Below are 20,409 nucleotides of genomic sequence, written 5' to 3'. Positions count from 1 at the left end.
TGGGTTAGGCAGGCTTACGAAATGCTAAATTTGGTCGAAATATGTCTGGGGGTTCGCCCACTGTCGAGTGTTTTAACGTACGCACGACAGACAGGTCGCGCGTGAGGGGCTTTGTTTTAGTTTAATAAGCTGCAGCACCGATAATCGGATTAGATCGAAGCTTTGTGTACTGATTAATAAACTGATTTACTAGATGATTTGCTTTGTTTATCTCCAGTGTTTTGCTGTAAATGCTTTTTCTGTCTCGCGTGCCACACGACGGTATATGGGCTGTTTGCTTATTAATTTTGCTGATAGAATACGGGAAAAGATGGTGTAGTGAAAGGCTAATGGAGTAGTTTTCTCGATTGTAGAATACATAATCTGCATAAAGTAGTATAATGCATCCATCTGACTTGAGTATACTGAGCAGGGTAGAGTGGTGAAAGAATACTAGACATAAAAGTGTCCTAGGTTGAACAATTTGCATTAAAGAGCTTAGAGAACAGCTACTGTAGTGTTCTGGGTTGAATAAACTGTATAGTAGAGCTTAATGAACACGTAATAGAGTGTTATAGATTGAACAAACTTCATTAGAGAGCTTAACGAACAGTTACTATAGTGGTCTAGGTTGAACAAATTGAATAAGAGAGCTTAGTGAACAGTTACTAGTGTTTTGAGTTGAACAAACTGGATAATACAGTGTAGTAAATGCTTCTAGAGATAAAATGTTCTGGCTTTATACGGATTAATATCATTGAAGAACGATCTGTCAGGCGGGTGGAAACTACTAAGGAACAAGTACAGTAGGATGAAAAAGTCAATACTGTTAAAGGCGGAAACAAACCGTTGAGGTCAAAACCACCCCGTAATAAAATGCACAAGAGTCACAGAAGAATGAACTGATCTAGAACTATAGGAACTTACAAGAATAAATTATCCTAAGATAAATAATAATCAAAATGGAAGTATACACTAGGCAAACTATCCGAACGTAAAGTAAAAAATATTGAACGATAAACAACCCCCGAAGCAAAATTATGTTGAGTAAACGTCTTGAACCGGTCGTAAAATTAAAATATATTTGCTATCATCTCTACAACTAAACTGACAATACGTGACTATTTTGTATATTTACTCAAGTGAGGATAATTGAGAAACCTCAACACTTCCAGCTACTTAAATAATAATCTATACGTTTGTATACACTAGAAAATTCGGTAAAAATATCAGCAATAACGCCTACCAGAAAGGAATTTTATTGGAGTGAGATGTAAACTCCTTGGGGATGCTGCAAATTAACTAATCAGATCGACTTTTAAGCCGGTGGGTGGGAGAAGGATACAGAAAAGGCGAGTCATTTGCGGAATTTTTTCCCCATCTCCTCCTCCTTCTCCTTTTCTTCCATCCCCCTTTTGATAGGAGGGATGGAAGAAGAATAAGAAGTACGAGGAGAAGGAGGAGGAGGAGGAGGAGGAAGATCCCCCTACCGGTAGGGGGGATGCTGAATCGTTCTTCATCAACTGTTACGATTACTTTTAAGCTTTCACTCAATTATTATAGATGGTTAATGCACCTTCAGGGATTGCCATTGATTTTCGACTTTCTCTTTAATATATTGCATGCAAAATGGGGGGATAGTGTTTTCCGTTTTGATAAAATGCTGTGGAAGAGGATTACTAGAAAATGCTGCACCTGAGACGAGGGAATAGCAGTGATTACTTAATTGCTAGAAGCCGTTGATTCTCTGATTAATGAATCTACAGAGCCTGCCTGACAGTAAATATTAATGAAGGAAAGTATAGTCTTGCCAAACAACTAATTCTCTACGAATTACCTTACAACCCACTTAACTTCAATATGCCACATCTAGCCACAAAATATCCAATGGACTAGGAAATTATATATATATATATACATACATACATATATATTTTTTTAACAGCACCTCTGTAAAATGAGCCAAGCCGTGCATGGTGCAAAAATTTTTGATAAGTTTAATAACATCTTCCAGTTTTATAGACTATTTTACTCTAGATTTAACTTCTTTTCCTGCGTGGAATTTTTAATATTCCGCCGTGCTCGAGCCTTTTATAACTCTTGTGAAAAATTGTGAAGATTTAACCCTTTGCTAAAGAATTACAAAGTGAAAGTCAGCTTTGCTTTCATAGATTTTTGCATTGATTGTGTTGTAAAGTGTGAGTTCTTTCAATTGTTACACCAATTTAAAAATCTAATTTCTGGAAACTGTTACTCTTAAGTGGGGTTGCATGATAGAAAAATTCAGAAAAATTTCCTTCCTCAAGAATGTTTCCAAATTCTTGCCTGAATTTTTCTGAAAATTTCCTAAATGTTCCCTTCTTGGGGAAAGGTTATAACATTTAACATTGAGAAATCCACCAGGAAAGGAGTAAAGATAGGTACTTTTCCAGAATATTTCAGAAAATTCCCTAAATATTTCCTTCTCGGGGAAAGTTTACAACATTTAACATTGAGAAATCCACCAGGAAAGGGATAAAGATAGGTACTTTTTCAGAATTTTTCAGAAAATTCCCTAAATATTTCCTTCTCGGGGAAAGTTTACAACATTTAACATTGAGAAATCCACCAGGAAAGGGATAAAGATAGGTACTTTTCCAGAATTTTTCAGAAAATTCCCTAAATATTCCCTTCTCGGGGAAAGTTTACAACATTTAATATTCAGAAATCTATCGGGAAACGGGTGGAGATAGGCATTTTTCCCACATTTCCACTTTCAAAACAAGATATTACGATAACAAAACTGGTTTAACACAATAAAACTCTAGAAGCAAGCAAAATTCGGCAATTTGGTTGACAGAACCTCCCCTTTCACGTCATTATAACAAAGCCCCCGATTAAATCACCCCCACAGAATTTATAAGGGGCAGTTCTTCGTCATAAATACAGCAGCAATAATCGAAATTCGGGTATAGTTTCTGAGCCGCTTACTCACACTATCTGGCGTCCTCGAGCCCTTAACTAAGTAATAAAATTAAACTTAATCACCTTGAACTAATTTTAACGTCCCACCCACCATATATGTATTAAAAACTATGTATAAAGTGGGAGAATTTTCGCTCTATATAAGGAAGAATTATTTATAGAGTTACTAATACACTTTCTTGTATAAATATATAGATATAACTTGTATAAAAAGGACGAACATCACCATCTGTGGCTTCGTCATTCATGAGTCAGCTACTCGCCATTGTGGAACGATATTAAATACACAGCAAACAGCATCTCATCAGAATTCCCCATCACGTTGTGTATTGATGGTTTATTTTATAGACTTAGACTCAATGATACATACCCCCATTTGCATGATACAGTGTCACTTTCGCTATATGGAGAAATGGGTAACGGGTGCCTTTCGCGTTTTTCCTCAATCTCTCGCAGGGTTATTTCCCCCCTCCCAGTTTCGATGGTAGTGTACGAGGACTTATACAATTCTGACTTGTACGTGACAGGGGAGGGTTGCCCCTACCTAAATTATAATCAATGGATCCTTGTACTGTGCCTTGTAGTCTGGTATCGAGTGGGCTCTCTTGTTATAGGATTGCCTCAGTTCTTACATATATTAATTGAGTGGGGATGTTTATGCCTACACTACGAGCTATACCTTATATTTTAGTCTTAAAAGGTGCTCTGTATCTTTAATTGTGTTACGTACTCCATACATTTAACAATTTTACGAATACATTGAATAGTTTAGTAAATATTTGCAGAAGAATATCCACGTTAGTGTTACTTGTATACCAGGAACACTTATCATTTTAAGGTAGCTATAATCGAATCTGGTGAGGATATTGTTTCATACTCCCATTGAGTAATCAGGAAATTCATATAAACTGTAAAAAATGCTTCATGCTTCCTAATTAATTAGTAAAGACGTTCCATGTTTGTTCTTTTATCCTCTGTTAGCTGGTACGAAGATGTGTGCTGCGATTTGTGATTATTGTATTCAGCCCGAGGGATGTAATCTTGATTAAATTAACTAATGTTGACTTTTCTCAACTCCTATAAAATATTTAGCTCTATGAATAATATAGAATAAACGCTCGATTAGAGAAGAGTTTCGTGCGCTCTCCTTCAATAGGAGGCTTGTCTATTGCTCTGTGAAATATTACTAGCGACAGAGGTTAGTTATTACTGTATTGTTCGTAATGGAGGCTATGTATTGCTCTCCCTGTTTATTGCTAATAACAGGGGCCAGCTATTGCTCTCCCTGTGTATTGTTAATAATTTGGGTTATCTATTACTGTGTTTAAAGGGTTGCTAGCAAAAGCGAGTATCTATTTAAAGTATTATTAATACGTAGAAGTGTTCGCTACTCCACTTGTTTAAAGTATTACCTATCAAGTGTTCACGCTTAAAGTATTATTAAACCTGTTGAACGTGTTATAAGTAATAGTATTTATCTATTGCTCCATTTAAAGCGTTTACTTAATAATACTTTAAACGGATAGAGCATTGTTTGCCGCGGATTAATTTGCATAGATACAAAGTAGAAAAGCACGCTTTATTCTCTTTTTTTTCCATTCCAACAAGCTTCAGCAGATGCAACAGACCACAGTAAAGATCATCCAGAGCATCAGAATCTTACGGAAATGTTTACTGGAAACGGAAAAACGGCTATTAAAAACGAGAAACAAAACATCAACACACTTGTTTCCGCATAGCCATCATCATTAAGAACGGGAAAAAAAGCATCAACGGAGCACTAAATGCCGTCATCTCCACGAAATAGGGGAAAAGCATGCAGAAAAGAAGAAGAAGAAGAAGAGAGATTTTTCCTCAAGCTCTTCCATTACAAAAAAAAAATCCGAGCGAAAAAAATTTTTGTAGCTAACTTAATGGTTTATATCCTGTTTTGTAGCCAAAACATTTTTATCTTTTACCCCACATTTAATTTAATACTATAGCAGCATCACCCCGAACTATTATTATTATTATTATCATTATTATTATTATTTGTAGGCAGAAAAGGTTTATTGATGGGTGTTCGGGCGTAGCAGAGAGAGAGAGAGAACTGGAGGGGGGATGGAAAAGAAAAATGATAAACTATCTAATTTTTGCTTCACTTTCCTTATCTAACATCCATTTGTAGATACATCTGCATATGATTGATCTTATACGGGAGAAGTAAAGCAAATTAAGATAACACAACGTGTTTTATGTTTAACAGAAAAATGCCTCTCTCTTCTGTGTGTTTCATCTCCCCGTTCTTCCCCTTTTTAAAAATATTTCTCTCCTCATCAACTTTTGCAGAATTTATTCATAAATTTTTACTTTTTGATAATTAAAGTGCCGCCATCATTACTTATCTCTTTCGTCCTTCTGCTTTGCCAAATCGAACTGTGCTGCTGCCCTTCACTCCCTTTTCCTTTTGTTTTAAGCTTTCTTCCAATTGCTTTACTTATTCGCCTGGAATTTTCTCATTAGCGTTCCATTTATGAATACAATTGTTCGGATATTCACTCAGACGATCTTATTTATATATATACGTACCCTGATAATGCAGTTTTATTGGTGTTAGTGTGTGTAGTTTAGGGCCTTTATTCCTTTAAGATTATATGCGCCTACGCCATATCGGTGTATAAAGCTTCTAAATCGGCGAATTATAGAACATATTTTTGTCTAGTATTTAATTTATGCAAGCATTAATTGCCATGGATTCGCTATACTTTCGATCTGTTATCTGGGTAGTATTTTTAATGAATATTTGAGCGTTTAATCTAAGTTAGCTTCCAGTTTAATTTGCATATTTCATTCTGGAATAGTTTACTCATCCCTTCAATTTATTCGACCCTAAAACAATTAATTGTTCAATTGTTTTATCTTGCGTTACTTTATCTTTCTCGCCCCTTTTTTACCTATTAATTGGTGTAATTTAATCCTTTATAGTTAATTTTTGAAAAGAATTTATCCAATTTCATTCCAGATACTTCGTTTTCTAGATATTTACATTTTATCCGGAATAACTTAACGCCATTCTTTGGATTTAAGATTGGGTTAGTTAGCCACTCCGACACATTTTTACCCATTTTAAATGGTTCTAGGATATTTTTACTCCCCTACTTATGGCCTCACTAGCAGTTTCCTTATATTCAAATCTATATATTTGACTTTAATTCATGCGAAATTCTACTTTCTCTGTGTAAGGATAATTGACCTAGAATAGCTTACAGTTATTTTACCCTAGGGCAATTTATTCTCGTTAGATTTTATCCCATGTTTCCTCCTATTTTCCTCTACTTATACATCGAATTTCTCGGTTAAAATTGATAAGATTGCATTACTGTTAATGGTAAAGTAAGTGAGCAAGTGAACACTAAGTAAAGGTAGTAAGTGAGCGAGTGAAGTGCTATCGATAGTAAGTGAAGAAACTATTAATGGTAAAGTGAGTAAGTGAATAGTAAGTGAAAAACAGGCAGTTTATTTAGAGCAGTTTGCGAAGAAAGCATCATACATCCTACATAATTAACACCAGCAACAGTAGGGGAAGAGGAAACTATGCTGGGGGAGAAGTAAAGCAGAAACTCCTGCATTTCCTCCAGATGTTTTATTTACGGGTTCTCGCTACGGACGGGCAAAAGATACCATTAATGATTAGAAGGTGGACCCGTGACGGATGACGCACTGCTGTCAACACTATCGATCTTCTAGCGAGTGACAAATCGTGCAACCTTCTACCCAGCTCCACAAGTACTTCCAATTACATTGTTGATCGTGCGGAATCCATCCCGTAAATAAATCATTAATTCGGTTTATATATATACGTATGTGTTACATATGAATGCGATTATGCTTCCGTTAGGTACGTCGTCCACCTGTTAACGTTAATCACCGTTGAGATTGGCGTGTTTTGCGTGTACAGTTTAACATCCGGACGGAGTTATTGCGAAAAATACATCCCCCTCCCTCATTGTCAGGTTGTAACACTGTACTAAAAGGGTGGGAAATTTCAGATTTATGTGTCTATATATATATATATATATATATATAACTTATATATATTATTTCTTTTTTTTTAAGTAGGGAAGAAGGATTTGGGATAAGAACGAGTTGGAAGGAGACTCATTCTGTTGGCATGATGCGGAGGATAAGTTGGGAAGATTAATGGACATGATAATAACGATACAACAAAGGAGAAATACGACGAGTGAATCGATTAAAAACAGTCATTAAGAAGATGGATAGCTCGACAACTCGAGTATTTTTATCTCTTCAAGTCGTAAATAAAATTCTCTTTATTATTCTCCATATTGATGTTTTTCTCTTTCTATAAAACTCGTTGTTTGCCTTGCTGTAACGTTATTTAACTGATCTGTTTGATTTCTTTCTCCCCCTCCCCCCTAATTTTTTACTTTCTACCCTCCAGATACTGCTTCTGATAGTAATTTGCTGCCTTGATTTGCCTCCCTTCTTCAAATACTCGTTTCGGTGTTATTCTGCTGATCGGTTCGAATGCTGCCTGAATGGTAATGACACGATAAAAGTGCCGTTTGAGTGTTAATTTGCCGTTTGTTCGTTCTCTTCGTAAAATTCTCGATCGAGTGTGTTGCCAGGCTTGAACACGTCTCTCTACTGTTCATCCATGAATAAAAGTGTTGTTTTGCTGCTTGAAATTCGTGTTCATTGCTGAACGCTACTTGCAATTCTTTACTTGGCATTCGCTTTACAAAGCTACGAAGGCAAGGAACGTTGAACACTCTTCTCCTCTGAACAGCCTCGAGTCTTGATCACACATTGCTGCTTTAGTAATAATTCGATTTCGTGATTCACATCCATGTAAATCACGTTCGGTACCATTTCCTGTTGGAAGTACAGGGTGGATGAACACACGCGTGTGATTATCCTTGGCTGCTAATTATGCAGAATGAAAGTTTTAACAAAGATCCAAAGTCAAAGTAACAATAGAACACGCTCAATTCCAACTTTGACTAAGTTAGAAGGGCGAAAAAAGACAAGAATTGTAACAGGATCCGGAAAAGATTGGCTGCAAATCGAAGAAAAATCAATTTTGACACCGGGAGAGGATGCACACCGCTGCTGCTACGGTAATAAAATCGAAAACATTATGGAATACGAGAACGTGGCGAACATTGGTGCATACAAGAGGCGAATTATGTTTACTGTGGATGAGGAAAAGGGGGAGGGAAATACAGTCAGGCAGAGGTGATGACGGCTCACGCATCCAAATAGAATTCAGATCTTCACTCCACCCTCGTAAAAGCAAACTGCTGCAGTAATGAATGTTGTTGCGGTAGTATCAACACGTAATATTCCAACTTTTTGATTTTTGGAATGTCTCCAATACAAGCCGTTCCTCCTGTCTATAAAAGAAGTTTGATGTGACACTAAAGGTGCGGAATTGCTGAGGATGAGGGAGCGAATTCATTAAATCCTGTACTTGCACGGATAATTTAACTCGCGTGCCGGATAAACGAGAGAGAGAGAGAGAGAGAGGCGCTGGAAAAAACAATTCTTACCTATCCGCTTCGCCTTTAAATTCGGCTGAAAATGGGATTGTTCGACAGGAAAACTCTACTGTTAAGTCACAGTTAATGAGAGTGTTCTACAGCTGTGATAATTTGCCAAACTGGGGCATTAAAGCGGCAAGATCCCGATCAAAACACCGTTCATCAATATGTAACCTTTTACCTCCGAAAACCTGTTTCTTGTGTCAGGGAACACGCTTCTTACACTCATAAAATCTTTTTAAAGATTTCTTACACCATCATTAGGTGCTCGTTCCGAATCCGGACATTTAGTTTTAGATCGAACAGCCTGGAAACACTACAGTAGAAGTCTCGTGAAATCGTAAACAGAAGCGTGGTGTTAACGTGTGTTAATGAGAAATGAACACCTTCAAAAGTCTGTTTCTAGCGGCAGAAAGACGAAGGTTGATCACCATAACCCGAACACACGATCATACATTGAACAGCAAGAGTATTTTCGGGTGAACATCTACTAGAAGACCCTGGCTCCTCATGAAATCTTAAACAGAAACGAGTTAAGTCTAGTAGCGAATGTTAACACACATAAAACGCAAGAAGGAATAAAGAAGAAGAAAGAAAGTAAGGAAGGAGGGGGAAAAAATAGAAGTAGCACGTTTCAGTTGTACTAGAAGTATAAGTAATTTATCCAAAATGCAAATTATTTGTTTATTTTCATGCAATTTTCTCGGGAACCCTTCTCCCCGGAGACTACATATGCTTTTCTAAACCGTTTTCGATCCGTCCGCCATTTATCTTCCTCTCTGTCATCTCCTCTGCATGAAGTAAAGCAGCAGACAGTTTCTTGCTTCCGACCAAATATCGTTTCTATTTCCGCTTCATCTAAATCCAGGAAATTTTTCTCCTTACTAAAAAATAAGAAGGGAGGGAGGACGAAGGGGAAGGAGGGAAGAGGAGGAGGAGGAGGAGGAGGAGGAGGAAGAGGAGAAAAATATTCATTCCACCCTACCAGGTACGATAGGAAATGTAATCCCGCATCCTTGCACTTTCTCAGGTACGTTATCCTCATCCCTCGTCGCTTATCTTATAATTTTGCATTTTCTCCTTTAATTTTCTCTTAAAATGCTTTTTTTTTCTTCTTCCAATCTCGCGTTTGTTTATTTTCAAACAGGAATCAATTAATTAACGTATATTTCTCCGTTTTTTCCCCTACTCCTTCTCCTCCTCCTCTTCTTCTTCTTCTTCGTCTTCTCCTAAACAGTTGAGCGTATGTTTGTCTGTTTGTTCTCTCTTTAACTAATTAACTCTTCACTCAAACACTCACCAAAATTAAACTGGAGCTAAAAGACATTCATTACTCTTCCCTTCTATTTTCATTGAGTTAGCCCCGGTTATTAATATGACGTAAAAGTTAATGCCCTTATAATTCGGCTCCTAATGCCAGTAGATAAACGAATTTCGCCGGGATTACGTAAAGCTCGTAATTGTTTGCGGGTGCGAAATTTCGTTCGGATCGAACCGTAACTTCGCTCCCAATCTAATTTCCTCCCCTCGTCTGTCCGTAACGCTTTTATGTGCCTCGAACACGCGCAGATCTTTATTTCTGATAACGTAAAAAAGGTGTTGAACACGATCTACTTGTAAAGTGTAGGGAATTGAACATCCTTCAACTGAACACCTCTTTTATAATTCATTTAAGGAATGGTTCAATTGAACACGACAACCTTCTCTCCATAATTCTATTTTAAAGATTGAACAGACGTTCAATGTCTTATAAAGTAAACTTGAACACAGTTCTAATTAACAGTATTAATCCAAGAAAATGTAACTACCATTTCTTCAGGTATTTGGCTCGTAAATTCGTGTTCAACAGCGCAATTTTGAGCAAGTTAATTGCGTCATAAATATTAAACACAATTAAACATTTAGCACAGTTGATTTAATTAGTCCCTACGTAGCCCCAGCATTAATTATTTCTCCTCCCCCTTTCTAGAAATCCTCCTCCAGAACACGTGAAATTCTCCGTGTTCAGGGTTGGAATTTAACGAAGTGTGCAAGTCGTGAGACAATTTTTAAAGTCGGAAAACGCGAAAATTTTTAATAAAATTTGCAAATCAACAAGGTAAAAGTGAAGTATTGGCAGGACTTCAATCGTTTAATCAACAGTAGAAGGGCATTGTTAATTGAATGACGTCATCGGCAGTGCCTCCATCGAAACTAGATTATACAAATTGGATCGAACGGAAAGACTTTATTAAATTCATCCTGCATTAACCAATAATAAGAGCTTTTCGGCTTCCAATAAAATGGGTTGTACAATTAAATGACATCCGAAAATTATTTTTCTTATCGAATTCCCTTTGTTTCGAGTGTTGAAAATGTCGGGGGAGGGGGAAAAAAAGGGAAGAAATCCGCTGCGCGAGTGTCGATACTCTTGTGCATTTATCATTGTCACATGATTTGAGTCAGGGGTGAACGATCTACAGGAGTTCGAGTGTACCTGGGATGTGCACAAACACCTAAACGATTCACCTCAAACTTAGGATACGAACACGTGAACTGTTCACGTGTGCTTAGGCTTGTGCTGTTCACGTATGCACAAATATCTAAGTTATTCAATGTCTAAACGCGAGTATCTTAAATGTTCACGTGTTTATACGTTAAACACAACTATTGAGGTGTACTGTAACTGAAGTATTCACGTCTACACACAAGTATACAAGGTTTTCACGTGTCTATGGAGCAAATTTATACGGTAATAAGTTAAACACCACGTGTTTATTCCTTCATATCTACGTAGGGGATCCACTTTAGTGTTTCGTGAAAGCTTAAAAAACACACGGGAAATATGCAAAACCCATAAAAGTGAAGGTAACACGAATCTTGAGGGCAGTAAACCCTGTTTCCTAGATGATATAAATTAGTAAGCCGTAATTTAACGCTAAAATCTTATGTTGAAACCGTACGAAACCCATAAAAATGGTTTCGAAGGTCGAGAAAACCTGTTACGTTGATTACCGAAACCGCGTGAAACCCGTAAAACTTGTTATGGAGGCTAAAAAATGCCTTGTGAAGGTCGCAATACCTGTTGCGAGATTAGAAAAAACCTTGTGAAGGTCACAAAAATTAATCGCGAAGTACAGTAAATATACTATTAAAAAATGTCGTGGATCCTGTTATGAAAGTATTTTATAGAAAGTCCGTTAAAATCCTGTAGCGAGGATCATGCAGATTAATATGAAAATCCTGGAAAACTCTTGAACAAAGGCCACGAAGCCACGAATTTTGTGAAACCCAAGTTAATAAACCTCTTGTAGCCTTGCAATGAAACGTTAAATGGAACCACGAAGGCTATTGAAAGCAGTAACTAATGAAACCATTAAGGCCACAAATTTCCACGTCTCCAGGACCACATAAAACTAGGAAGGTCCTAAAACACTTCGGAGAAATAATAAAGTTTATTAAACTCCCCAGCGAAACCATAAACACTACAGAACTCTCCAGTGAAACCATAAGGGTCGTAAAATCCTTCACCGAATGCTGAAGGACTCGAAAATCTCGGTCGAAATCACAAAACCTCAGACGAAAACCGTAAATCCTCGAAGAGATCAGCGAAATCGCAAAACAATTACTGCAAATTCTTCTTCAAACCCCGTAAAAACCCCTTAATTCCAGACCACCCCGCACGGGTTTCAGAGTTAAAGATTGAAGAATGGGAAGAGTACACACGTGAAAATGTACAGGTTGAAATGATTTTTTAACCACACGAAACCCTCCCGTGTTACGTTACGTCCTTGTGTATTTATATATGGGAGGTTTCGGAGGCACCCGTATAAAAATGGCAACAAACCTCCATCTTTCATCGGTTGAGGAGGAGGAAAAAAAGGGAGGAAGAAACGGAGAAAACACGGGAATTTCTGCCATTTATCAGAAGTTTCTTGTGTCTATACATAATTAACAGATCAATTCCTCAGTCTTAAAAGTATAAAAGAACAATTTGTTTGAAAGTCAGGAGCGACGCTCTCAAGTTATGAATATTTGTAGAAGATCGATTCTCGCAGGGGCCATTGGAAAAGAGGTAGGAAGTTGGAGGAGGTGAAAAATGACGTGTCGTTCGTCGGGGGTGTTGAATCTGTTGGATTGCCAAGGATAGAGAATAGAAGGCCTTGATGGATCACAACAGCTCCTATTTGGTAAGATTCCAGTCCCGACAAGATCCTTCGGATATTGCAGCTTGATTGGTGGAGTCCCTTCCACCATCTTTCAAACTCGCGCCTGGCCGGGGGGAAGGGGAAAGGGGGCAGGGCGAACGACGACTACACGAAACGGTGTCAATGGATAAGAGGTCAAGTTGACAGCAGACAGGTTGTAAGCAATGTCATTGACACTTCCGAGAGAAGGCCAAACTCGACTCACTTCCTGATTATCGGTTTGCGGGAGCTTCCTTGATGGGGGGTGAAAGTTGTATACGTCATGGCGGGGGGGCGGAAATGCTTCTACAATCGGGCGTAGTGTTTAGAAGTAGAACACTTTAGACGACGGGGTAATGTGTATTTAACTGCAGCGCCCCTCTCCATTCTTTAAGGAATTTACAGCTTTAATGATTTCACTCTTCGGGATTATTGACTCTTTTTAACGCTCCGGGGCGCGATTTTGTCCTGTTTTTTTCTTAAATCTTTAGCTTAAATTCGCATTGTTTAGCCTGTTTTCTTTAATATTTTGCATTAATTTTTGGGCTTTCTTTCTTTCGTTTTTAAAGATTTCTTACAGATCTTCCTCCGATTTTGATTGAATTGCGGTTCTAAATTCGCCAGAAATCCTATGGAAAATTATGGATTTAAGAAGTAATTTCTGTAATTTATGCAAATTTAAAAGATTACAGAAAATAGTGTTAAGTTTTCTAGATTTTTCAGGCGATTTTTCATGACGATTCGGAATTTCTCTCACGTCTTGCAACGTAGAGTTACACATTTCCCTGCTAGAAACCGATTTTGCACAGTTCGATCGCTCTTCAAACGCATCATTTTTGCATCCCGAACAAACCAAGAACACTACAAAACCCACACCGAGCCTTAAATCACTTTTTCTCAAGCACTTCTCGCACACTTGAACTTTTTCGAGCCCGTCCACCATTACAGAATTAATTTCCACTACCGAAGACACACAAAAAAACAATTATTTACTGGCACAAATTCGAAAAAACACCACGAAACGAGGCAAATTTCAGGAATTGAATTAGAGTAAGAGCCTTTTTTTTTATGGTTACATTCATCATAAACACACTACGCGAAGAGGGGGGAGAGTATCTTTAATAACTAGTTGGATCTTCACCCTCTGCAGTATTTTTTTTTAATATTTCAATAATTATATCAAAGACAATTGGGAAGATTCGCGGACACACCCTGTTTCTATGACAATACAGAAATTATGATGAGTCAAAAATTCCGGACACACCCTGTTGTTTCGGTGAAAGTGCAGTTTGATTTATGAATGCGTATCTTTAACCCCAAGACGAATATATCCACTCCAGTTCGTATTCCGGGGTGCTAAAGGACACGTTTACCTATTTGTTATCACGTTGGAGCGGCTTGTTTTGAAGAATTTTACGCGGTTTTTTTCGTGGGTAACTTGGGCATTCGCTTAGATAAAGCGCTAATGGGTTGGCCGTTTCCGTTCGAGTGGGCTGTGTGGCTCCCGTTGCCGTTGTGGATTTATAGTGTTTAAATAACAATGAAGGAAACTGGAAATTTGGGAATTTGTTACTGTAATCGGGTGCTTCAGAATGGGTGAAGAGCAATGGTAGGTTGGAAGAACAATGTATTGAAGTGCAAACAGAAGTGCAAAGTATTAAGGTAGACACTAAGAAATGCTTCAAAATAGGGGAGAAGTGTAAACCACTGAGTTACACACTTGAAAATTTGTTAGTAAAGTAACACTTGTTTATAATAATATAAAAATTTTGAAGTGGGTGTTGTTAGTAATCGTGTAACAGAAACTAAACGGGAGTTTCGATATTGTTACTAAAGTAGAAGTAGTGTTACTTGGCGTTGTTTACGATATAGGCATTGGCAATAATTCTGAAATGCCTCGTAAAATGTGCGTTACTAAAGGATGTGTATTGTAACTGTAGTAGTATTTGAGTGGTTGTTAATGGTAATTGAACACAGGAAAAAGTTTACGAAACACTTGAATTATACATCTGAATTAAATTGTTTTATTTTGTAACACGTATTACTTTTATTACTGTAGTAGTTTTATAACACAGCAATTTTCTCGGCAATGCGTCACTCTACCGTATTATCAAAATTAGCTTACATTAATATATGCGTAACCTTTTTGTTACCGTAGTAACACGAACGTAAGTTGAAAAATGAACTCGTTCTCCCCCGTTACTGGTCTAGCAGTTAGGGGGGTTTGAGTACGACTTCTTTAAAATTTAATAGAAGAGTATTGTTTTAGAAGCGTGGAAATGGTTGTTACTGTAGTAACAGCTCGGTTACTTGCGAGATTTTCTATCGATCATACAGGGCAACAGTTGTTGTTGTTGTTGGCTCAACTACCTTAGTATTAAACAAATGAGTGTTGTTTTTAATTCGGGAACAACATAATAGTCATTAAAGTAACAGTAACAGCGTTACGGACTACTACAGAAGGAAACAGAAGTAGTTAATAGATAATTGCATGCTAGCATATCCATCATTGCTCCTATAATAGCACTGACAGATGGTGCTGCAAGGTATCATTTTGTGCTTTTGTAACTATAAAAGCACAGCATAAGGTTCATTTTAATGCCTTTATAGCTGCAGGAGCATAGAATAAGTATCATTTTAATGCCTTTTTAGTTGTAAAAGCACAGAATAAGTGACATTTTAATGCCTTTATAGCTGCAAGAGCATAGAATAAGTATCATTTTAATGCCTTTGTAGTTGTAAAAGCACAGAATAAGTGTCATCTTAATGCCATTATAGCTGCAAGAGCATAGAATAAGTATCATTTTAATGCCTTTGTAGTTGTAAAAGCACAGAATAAGTGTCATCTTAATGCCATTATAGCTGCAAGAGCATAGAATAAGTATCATTTTAATGCCTTTGTAGTTGTAAAAGCACAGAATAAGTGTCATCTTAATGCCTTTATAGCTGCAAGAGCATAGAATAAGTATCATTTTAATGCCTTTTTAGTTGTAAAAGCACAGAATAAGTGACATTTTAATGCCATTATAGCTGTAAGAGCATAGAATAAGTATCCTTTTAATGCCTTTAGAGTTACAAGAGCACAGCATAAGTGACATTTTAATGCAATTAAAATAAGAATAACAATAAGAACAATAACATTTGGAACCTGATCGGTGTACGGTACTATTAAGTATTTGTTACGATAGTAACACATACTGTAGGAATCATAAAGGGCGCATGGTAGCATTGGTATATATTGCTACAAACTGTTTATAACGCTAGTAGTATGGAGGAGGAAAGCAGGTCGGCTTGTTACTGGTTTTTTTCTCTCAACTGGTTACAAAAATCACGTGGCTTATTACGTTATCAGCATCGATGCTCTTTGTCCCCCTCTAAATCAAATTTCCCTTAAGCGAGCTTAATAACAATTATATAGAAGCTAACATTCATTATTGCTCTTCTCCCCAATCAGCTTACTCTCATTACACTTAAGCAAACAATGACGTCACACACGCCGTCAATCAGCCGTGTTACTACAGCAACAATACCAGATGGCACGTATCATAAGCTGAAAAAAGGTGAGGTACAATAGAAAAAAAAAATAGGGGAAACGGGAAACTTCTGGATTTTTGCTTCACCCAAACAACAACAACATGGAGCCATTAAGGACTCTTCTACACCTCCGCCCCCTTGCCAAAAAACACCTTGTTCTGCTTTATTAACGCGTCATTTCCGCTACGTCACCTCTACTTTTACGCTCCTTAGCTACCGAGTTAAACGACTTAACTCGCATCTACTTAGTCCCCCCCTTGCTACCTGTGGAGTACTAATTTCCCTGTTTCTACCCTCCTCCATACGAGTTACGACCCTACTCTTGGGTTACTACTATAATAGTAACGTGCCGCTTATCGCTGGTAATGTAATATTGCTGTAGTAACATTGGGGAGTTGTAGAAGTACGTGACTGAAATTGAAATCACACAGTTTTTTTAGTCACTTTCTCTGCGATTTTTCCGTTGTTACTCTAATAGTATCGATAATCTGCCCTTTTCTCTCCCTCGTAACGGATTGTTACTGCTGTAGCTCGCGTGGAAATCGAATTACTTCCTTCTACTTTACACAATGCAAGTGTATACAAAGCGGTTAAAAGGTATGTTACTCTAGTAGTACATTCCGTTACTGTAGTAACATCGAACGTTGCCACTTTATAGTTACGGCTCCACGAATGAAACCAAATAAGAAAATTAACGTCACTGACGCAGCGATAATCTTCCGACACTCGTTACGTTACGCAGAAATAAATGCGTGAAAATGTATTAAACTAATTTTATTACCGTAACAGGTAATCCTCTAATTTGACTATCTGCGTAACGCTGGCGTAACAGCCTACGTTAAAATCGAATTACCACTCCCAATACAATTAAAAGCGCCTTGTTACTATAAGAGTAACAGTTAATAAGTAACGATTTCTATACATCGGAACATTTTTACTGTAGAAGTAATAGTAACAATAACTAACGATACCTGTATATTGAGGCCTTGTTACTGTAGTAGTAAGTAACAGCGAGTGATAGTAACAATAAATAAGTAACGATTTCTCTATTGGTGGCATTGTTACTGATGTCGAAATCACATTACTACGTCCTTTACAGGTACACTTTCTTACGAATGGAAGGTTACAAGGCAGAGGGAGGGAGAGAGGAAAGATAGAATTAAAAGTCAGTTGTTGTTATAATAGCATCAGCATACATTGTGTCTGTTTTGACGTCAATTTTCTCATAAATAGTAACAGAAACGACGTCATTCATGCCTGACAAAGGACGGCAGCTGTTCATCCATCAGAACAGATGGCAGGAGCAAAAATGGCCGACAACGTCAGCCGAGTAATTATTATTTACCGTGCAAAAATCCGATTTTTACTTATTACCCGATTAAAGATGGCGATTATAATGCTAACACATTAATAACACTAGAGAAGTAGAAGTAACAGAGGGTAACACAATCGACCTTCTCGTCCCCCCCGCCGGCCGATGATGAAGTATAATTAAGTCGGACGTCATTAATTTTTTTTAACGAAGTTTAATCGCCCACCGAAACAACAAGCGCGTTTTATTACCCTAGCGGCGGGCCCTCTTACTACCGCACCCCCCTCCGCTCAGATTGATGTCGAGTAGTACAAACAAAAAGTCGAAATCGAATTTGTGGGTGGAGGGCCACTTTTATCGTCGTCCTTCGTCGTTTCGATGCTTTAGGAGGGATCGATGGTTTTAGTGGGACTCTGCCAGAGTTTATGAGGTCTCTGTTTCTGTGTCCTCGGTTAAAGAGGATTGATTTTCCCTCCCCCCGTGCGCCAGCATAAACGGGGGGTAGAGAGAGAGAGAGAGAGAGACAGATTTGTAGGGGATCCCCGCCGGAAGGATCCCCGATTTGTTATTATATCCGTGGGGCCCCCTTATTGAGGTTTGGGGAGGAAGGAGGGACGGGTTCGTTCTGGCAGACGTAACGGGGAGAGGCAGGTTTTGCCTCCTGTTGTCGGGATCAAAACAGATCGATTTTCCCCCCTTACCCCGTCTTATCGGGGCTCCGGAAAGAATCGCCATTTCCTACCTCGTTTTAGCGTGTTGGTAAAACCGGGCACCCTCCTCTTTACGCGAAATATCCCTAGATTTTTAAGCCGTTATGTTTCCCACTTTCCCTTCTATAGTGAAAAAATAAAACGTTAAAGCGGGACAATCGATGAAATTCGGTTCTGGTTGACTTACGGGACAGGGTCATCGCAGGTCATACCTATCATGACAGCTGGACACGTTGTAACAGCCGAAATTTCCTGTATGAGCCTGGCTAAAGTGTAGCGTAACAGAGCCGGAGAGGGAGGAGAAAGGAAAACGAGAAATTAAAAAAAAATGGCCGACGTAAGGGGGCCCTTCTAATAAAGATACGTCATCTGTACAGATTGTAAATTATCAATTAAAATGTTTGAAGAGGTAGTTGTCCACTCTATAATTAATCTCGTCTATGACTAAGAGTTAGTCACTGGAGGGGTGCTTTGTTGTAAGTTTCGATCGACTGACTATATTACACTCTACCCCCTCCCCGAAAAAAGGAGAAAAAAAGAATTGGGGAGGAGGTATCAACCTTTAACAGGTATCGTTAAAAGAGGAGCAAAATGAAATCCTCGCGTGTTACGCTGAAAACATGGAGGGCCCTTCGTCACCGCCATTCAACAGTTGTGTGTGCGTGTGTTTGGTGTTACGAGTGATTCTCCAAGCTGTTATTGACCAAAACACTATAGTACGAGAGAACAATTATTGACCAGAGCGTAACAGACACTCAAAGCAGGTTGTTGATCAAAACACGAGGGTTCTTCCGTGCAGCATCTGTTGCCCAAAGCGTGGTGGTAACACGTTGGAGTATGTGGTCAATAACACAGCGGCGATTGTCATAAACACCGTAACGTCTACATCCCAAAAATCTCTTGGTGTTTCAAACGAGTCCCAAAAGCCGGGCGCTTTCTCTGTCTCTCTACCCCCGTTCCCAAGTTGGAGAGTAATTAGCGAGTGCATTGTTTCTCCTCCTTCCCACAGTCCACCTTTTTGATTAATCGTGTGTTCGTCCCTATCTCTCGTTCAATAACCGTTTTTTAATCGAAGTAAAGCTATAGAACGAGATAAATTTGCAGGTGTGCGGAGGAGGGTATGGCATACCTTCACGTTTTCCTACTCTCTCTCCCCTTATAACAACAGGTTATGTGTCAAGATGGCATAGGCAGATTAGCTGACGTTTAAATTATCTTTCTCACTCTCGAACACTACACAAACTTCCACGGGATTCCCCCGACTCACCTGCTAGTTACGGGTCAAGGACGGAGTAACGGGGCTCGACGGGGCCCTCTTTTCTCCGGCTCGCTCGATCGGGGGGAGGAAGAGAAAGAGAGAGAGAGAGATACATGAATCACGATAAAAGCGTTTAAATCATTTATCATTTTCTCTTAAGAGTTATTGCATGGAAATGCCATCAAACAGGGGGGAGGCCCTAATGCCCGAAACAAGGGGCATTCATCACCATCCTTGTCAAAATTCCGACTATATTGTGAATCACGGGTGAGTCACTCCCGGGGGGATTCGCGCCGTCCTTATGTCATCCAATCGTCCTAATCCCCGTTAATTCACTTTTCTCTCACTAGAGGGAGCGTGCTTACGCTCCCCGCACCACCTTGCCTCTTTATACACGCCAGTCTAAGGGCGATGGCCCCCGCGCCCTCCGGGGCCCACCCGAGAGTGGCCCGTCCCCGACTCGTTTGGGAGGGGGCCCACGCGCGCTGCCATTTCCCGCCGACCAGGTAAACTTTTTCCCCCCACTCACCTTGTACACAAAGTGGTCGTATATCTGCGCCATGTTGAGAATTACACCGTTAACTGATGGAGGGTGGCACGGGTCACCTACATGGTGCAACAACACAGAACACAAACAAGCTAACAGGTGGCTCTCGACTTGCACTGTGCAGAGGACTGGAGACAGAGCACGGCTTCTACCCAACTCGCTTCTTTCCAGCCAACTGCTCTACTGGAAGCTGGCACAACAGTGTTCGTGTCTGATTGGCTGTTGCTATTGGCAACCGGACTGTCCCAACAGGGAAGTAAGGTGCTCCGGATCCCTCTTGTTCAGGTAGCAGCGTGCGTTGTTAGATGCGTCGCTGCCGCGGCCCCCCGCGCCCCTTTTTTTCGTCTGGCGCGCATTCTTCCGCAGCGGGCCGGCTCGTGTCCCGTCCCCTTCTCG

General features: G+C 39.1%; 1 protein-coding gene across 4 annotated transcripts in view; it reads right to left on the bottom strand.

Annotated features, from left to right (window-relative positions):
• Nucleotides 1–20,200, bottom strand: part of LOC136969808 (TOX high mobility group box family member 2-like) — an 88,661-nt gene extending 68,461 nt beyond the window's left edge. For 3 of the 4 annotated variants that reach the window (XM_067264082.1, XM_067264080.1, XM_067264081.1), the window contains exon 1: nt 19,996–20,200. In XM_067264082.1, the coding sequence (XP_067120183.1) occupies nt 19,996–20,028 (33 nt within the window). In that variant the 5' untranslated portion in view covers nt 20,029–20,200. Of the gene's footprint in view, nt 1–17,157; nt 17,321–19,995 lie in introns of those variants that run through there. The other variant, XM_067264084.1, reaches the window with a different exon arrangement.
• Between the last annotated feature and the right edge of the window lie 209 nt (nt 20,201–20,409).

The sequence above is a fragment of the Centruroides vittatus genome, unplaced genomic scaffold, assembly GCF_030686945.1.
Source record: "Centruroides vittatus isolate TY-2023 unplaced genomic scaffold, ASM3068694v2 contig_181, whole genome shotgun sequence".
Classification (NCBI taxonomy): Eukaryota; Metazoa; Arthropoda; class Arachnida; order Scorpiones; family Buthidae; genus Centruroides; species Centruroides vittatus.
Note: the sequence above shows the minus strand (reverse complement) of the source record. Positions and strands in the feature narration are given on the sequence as shown.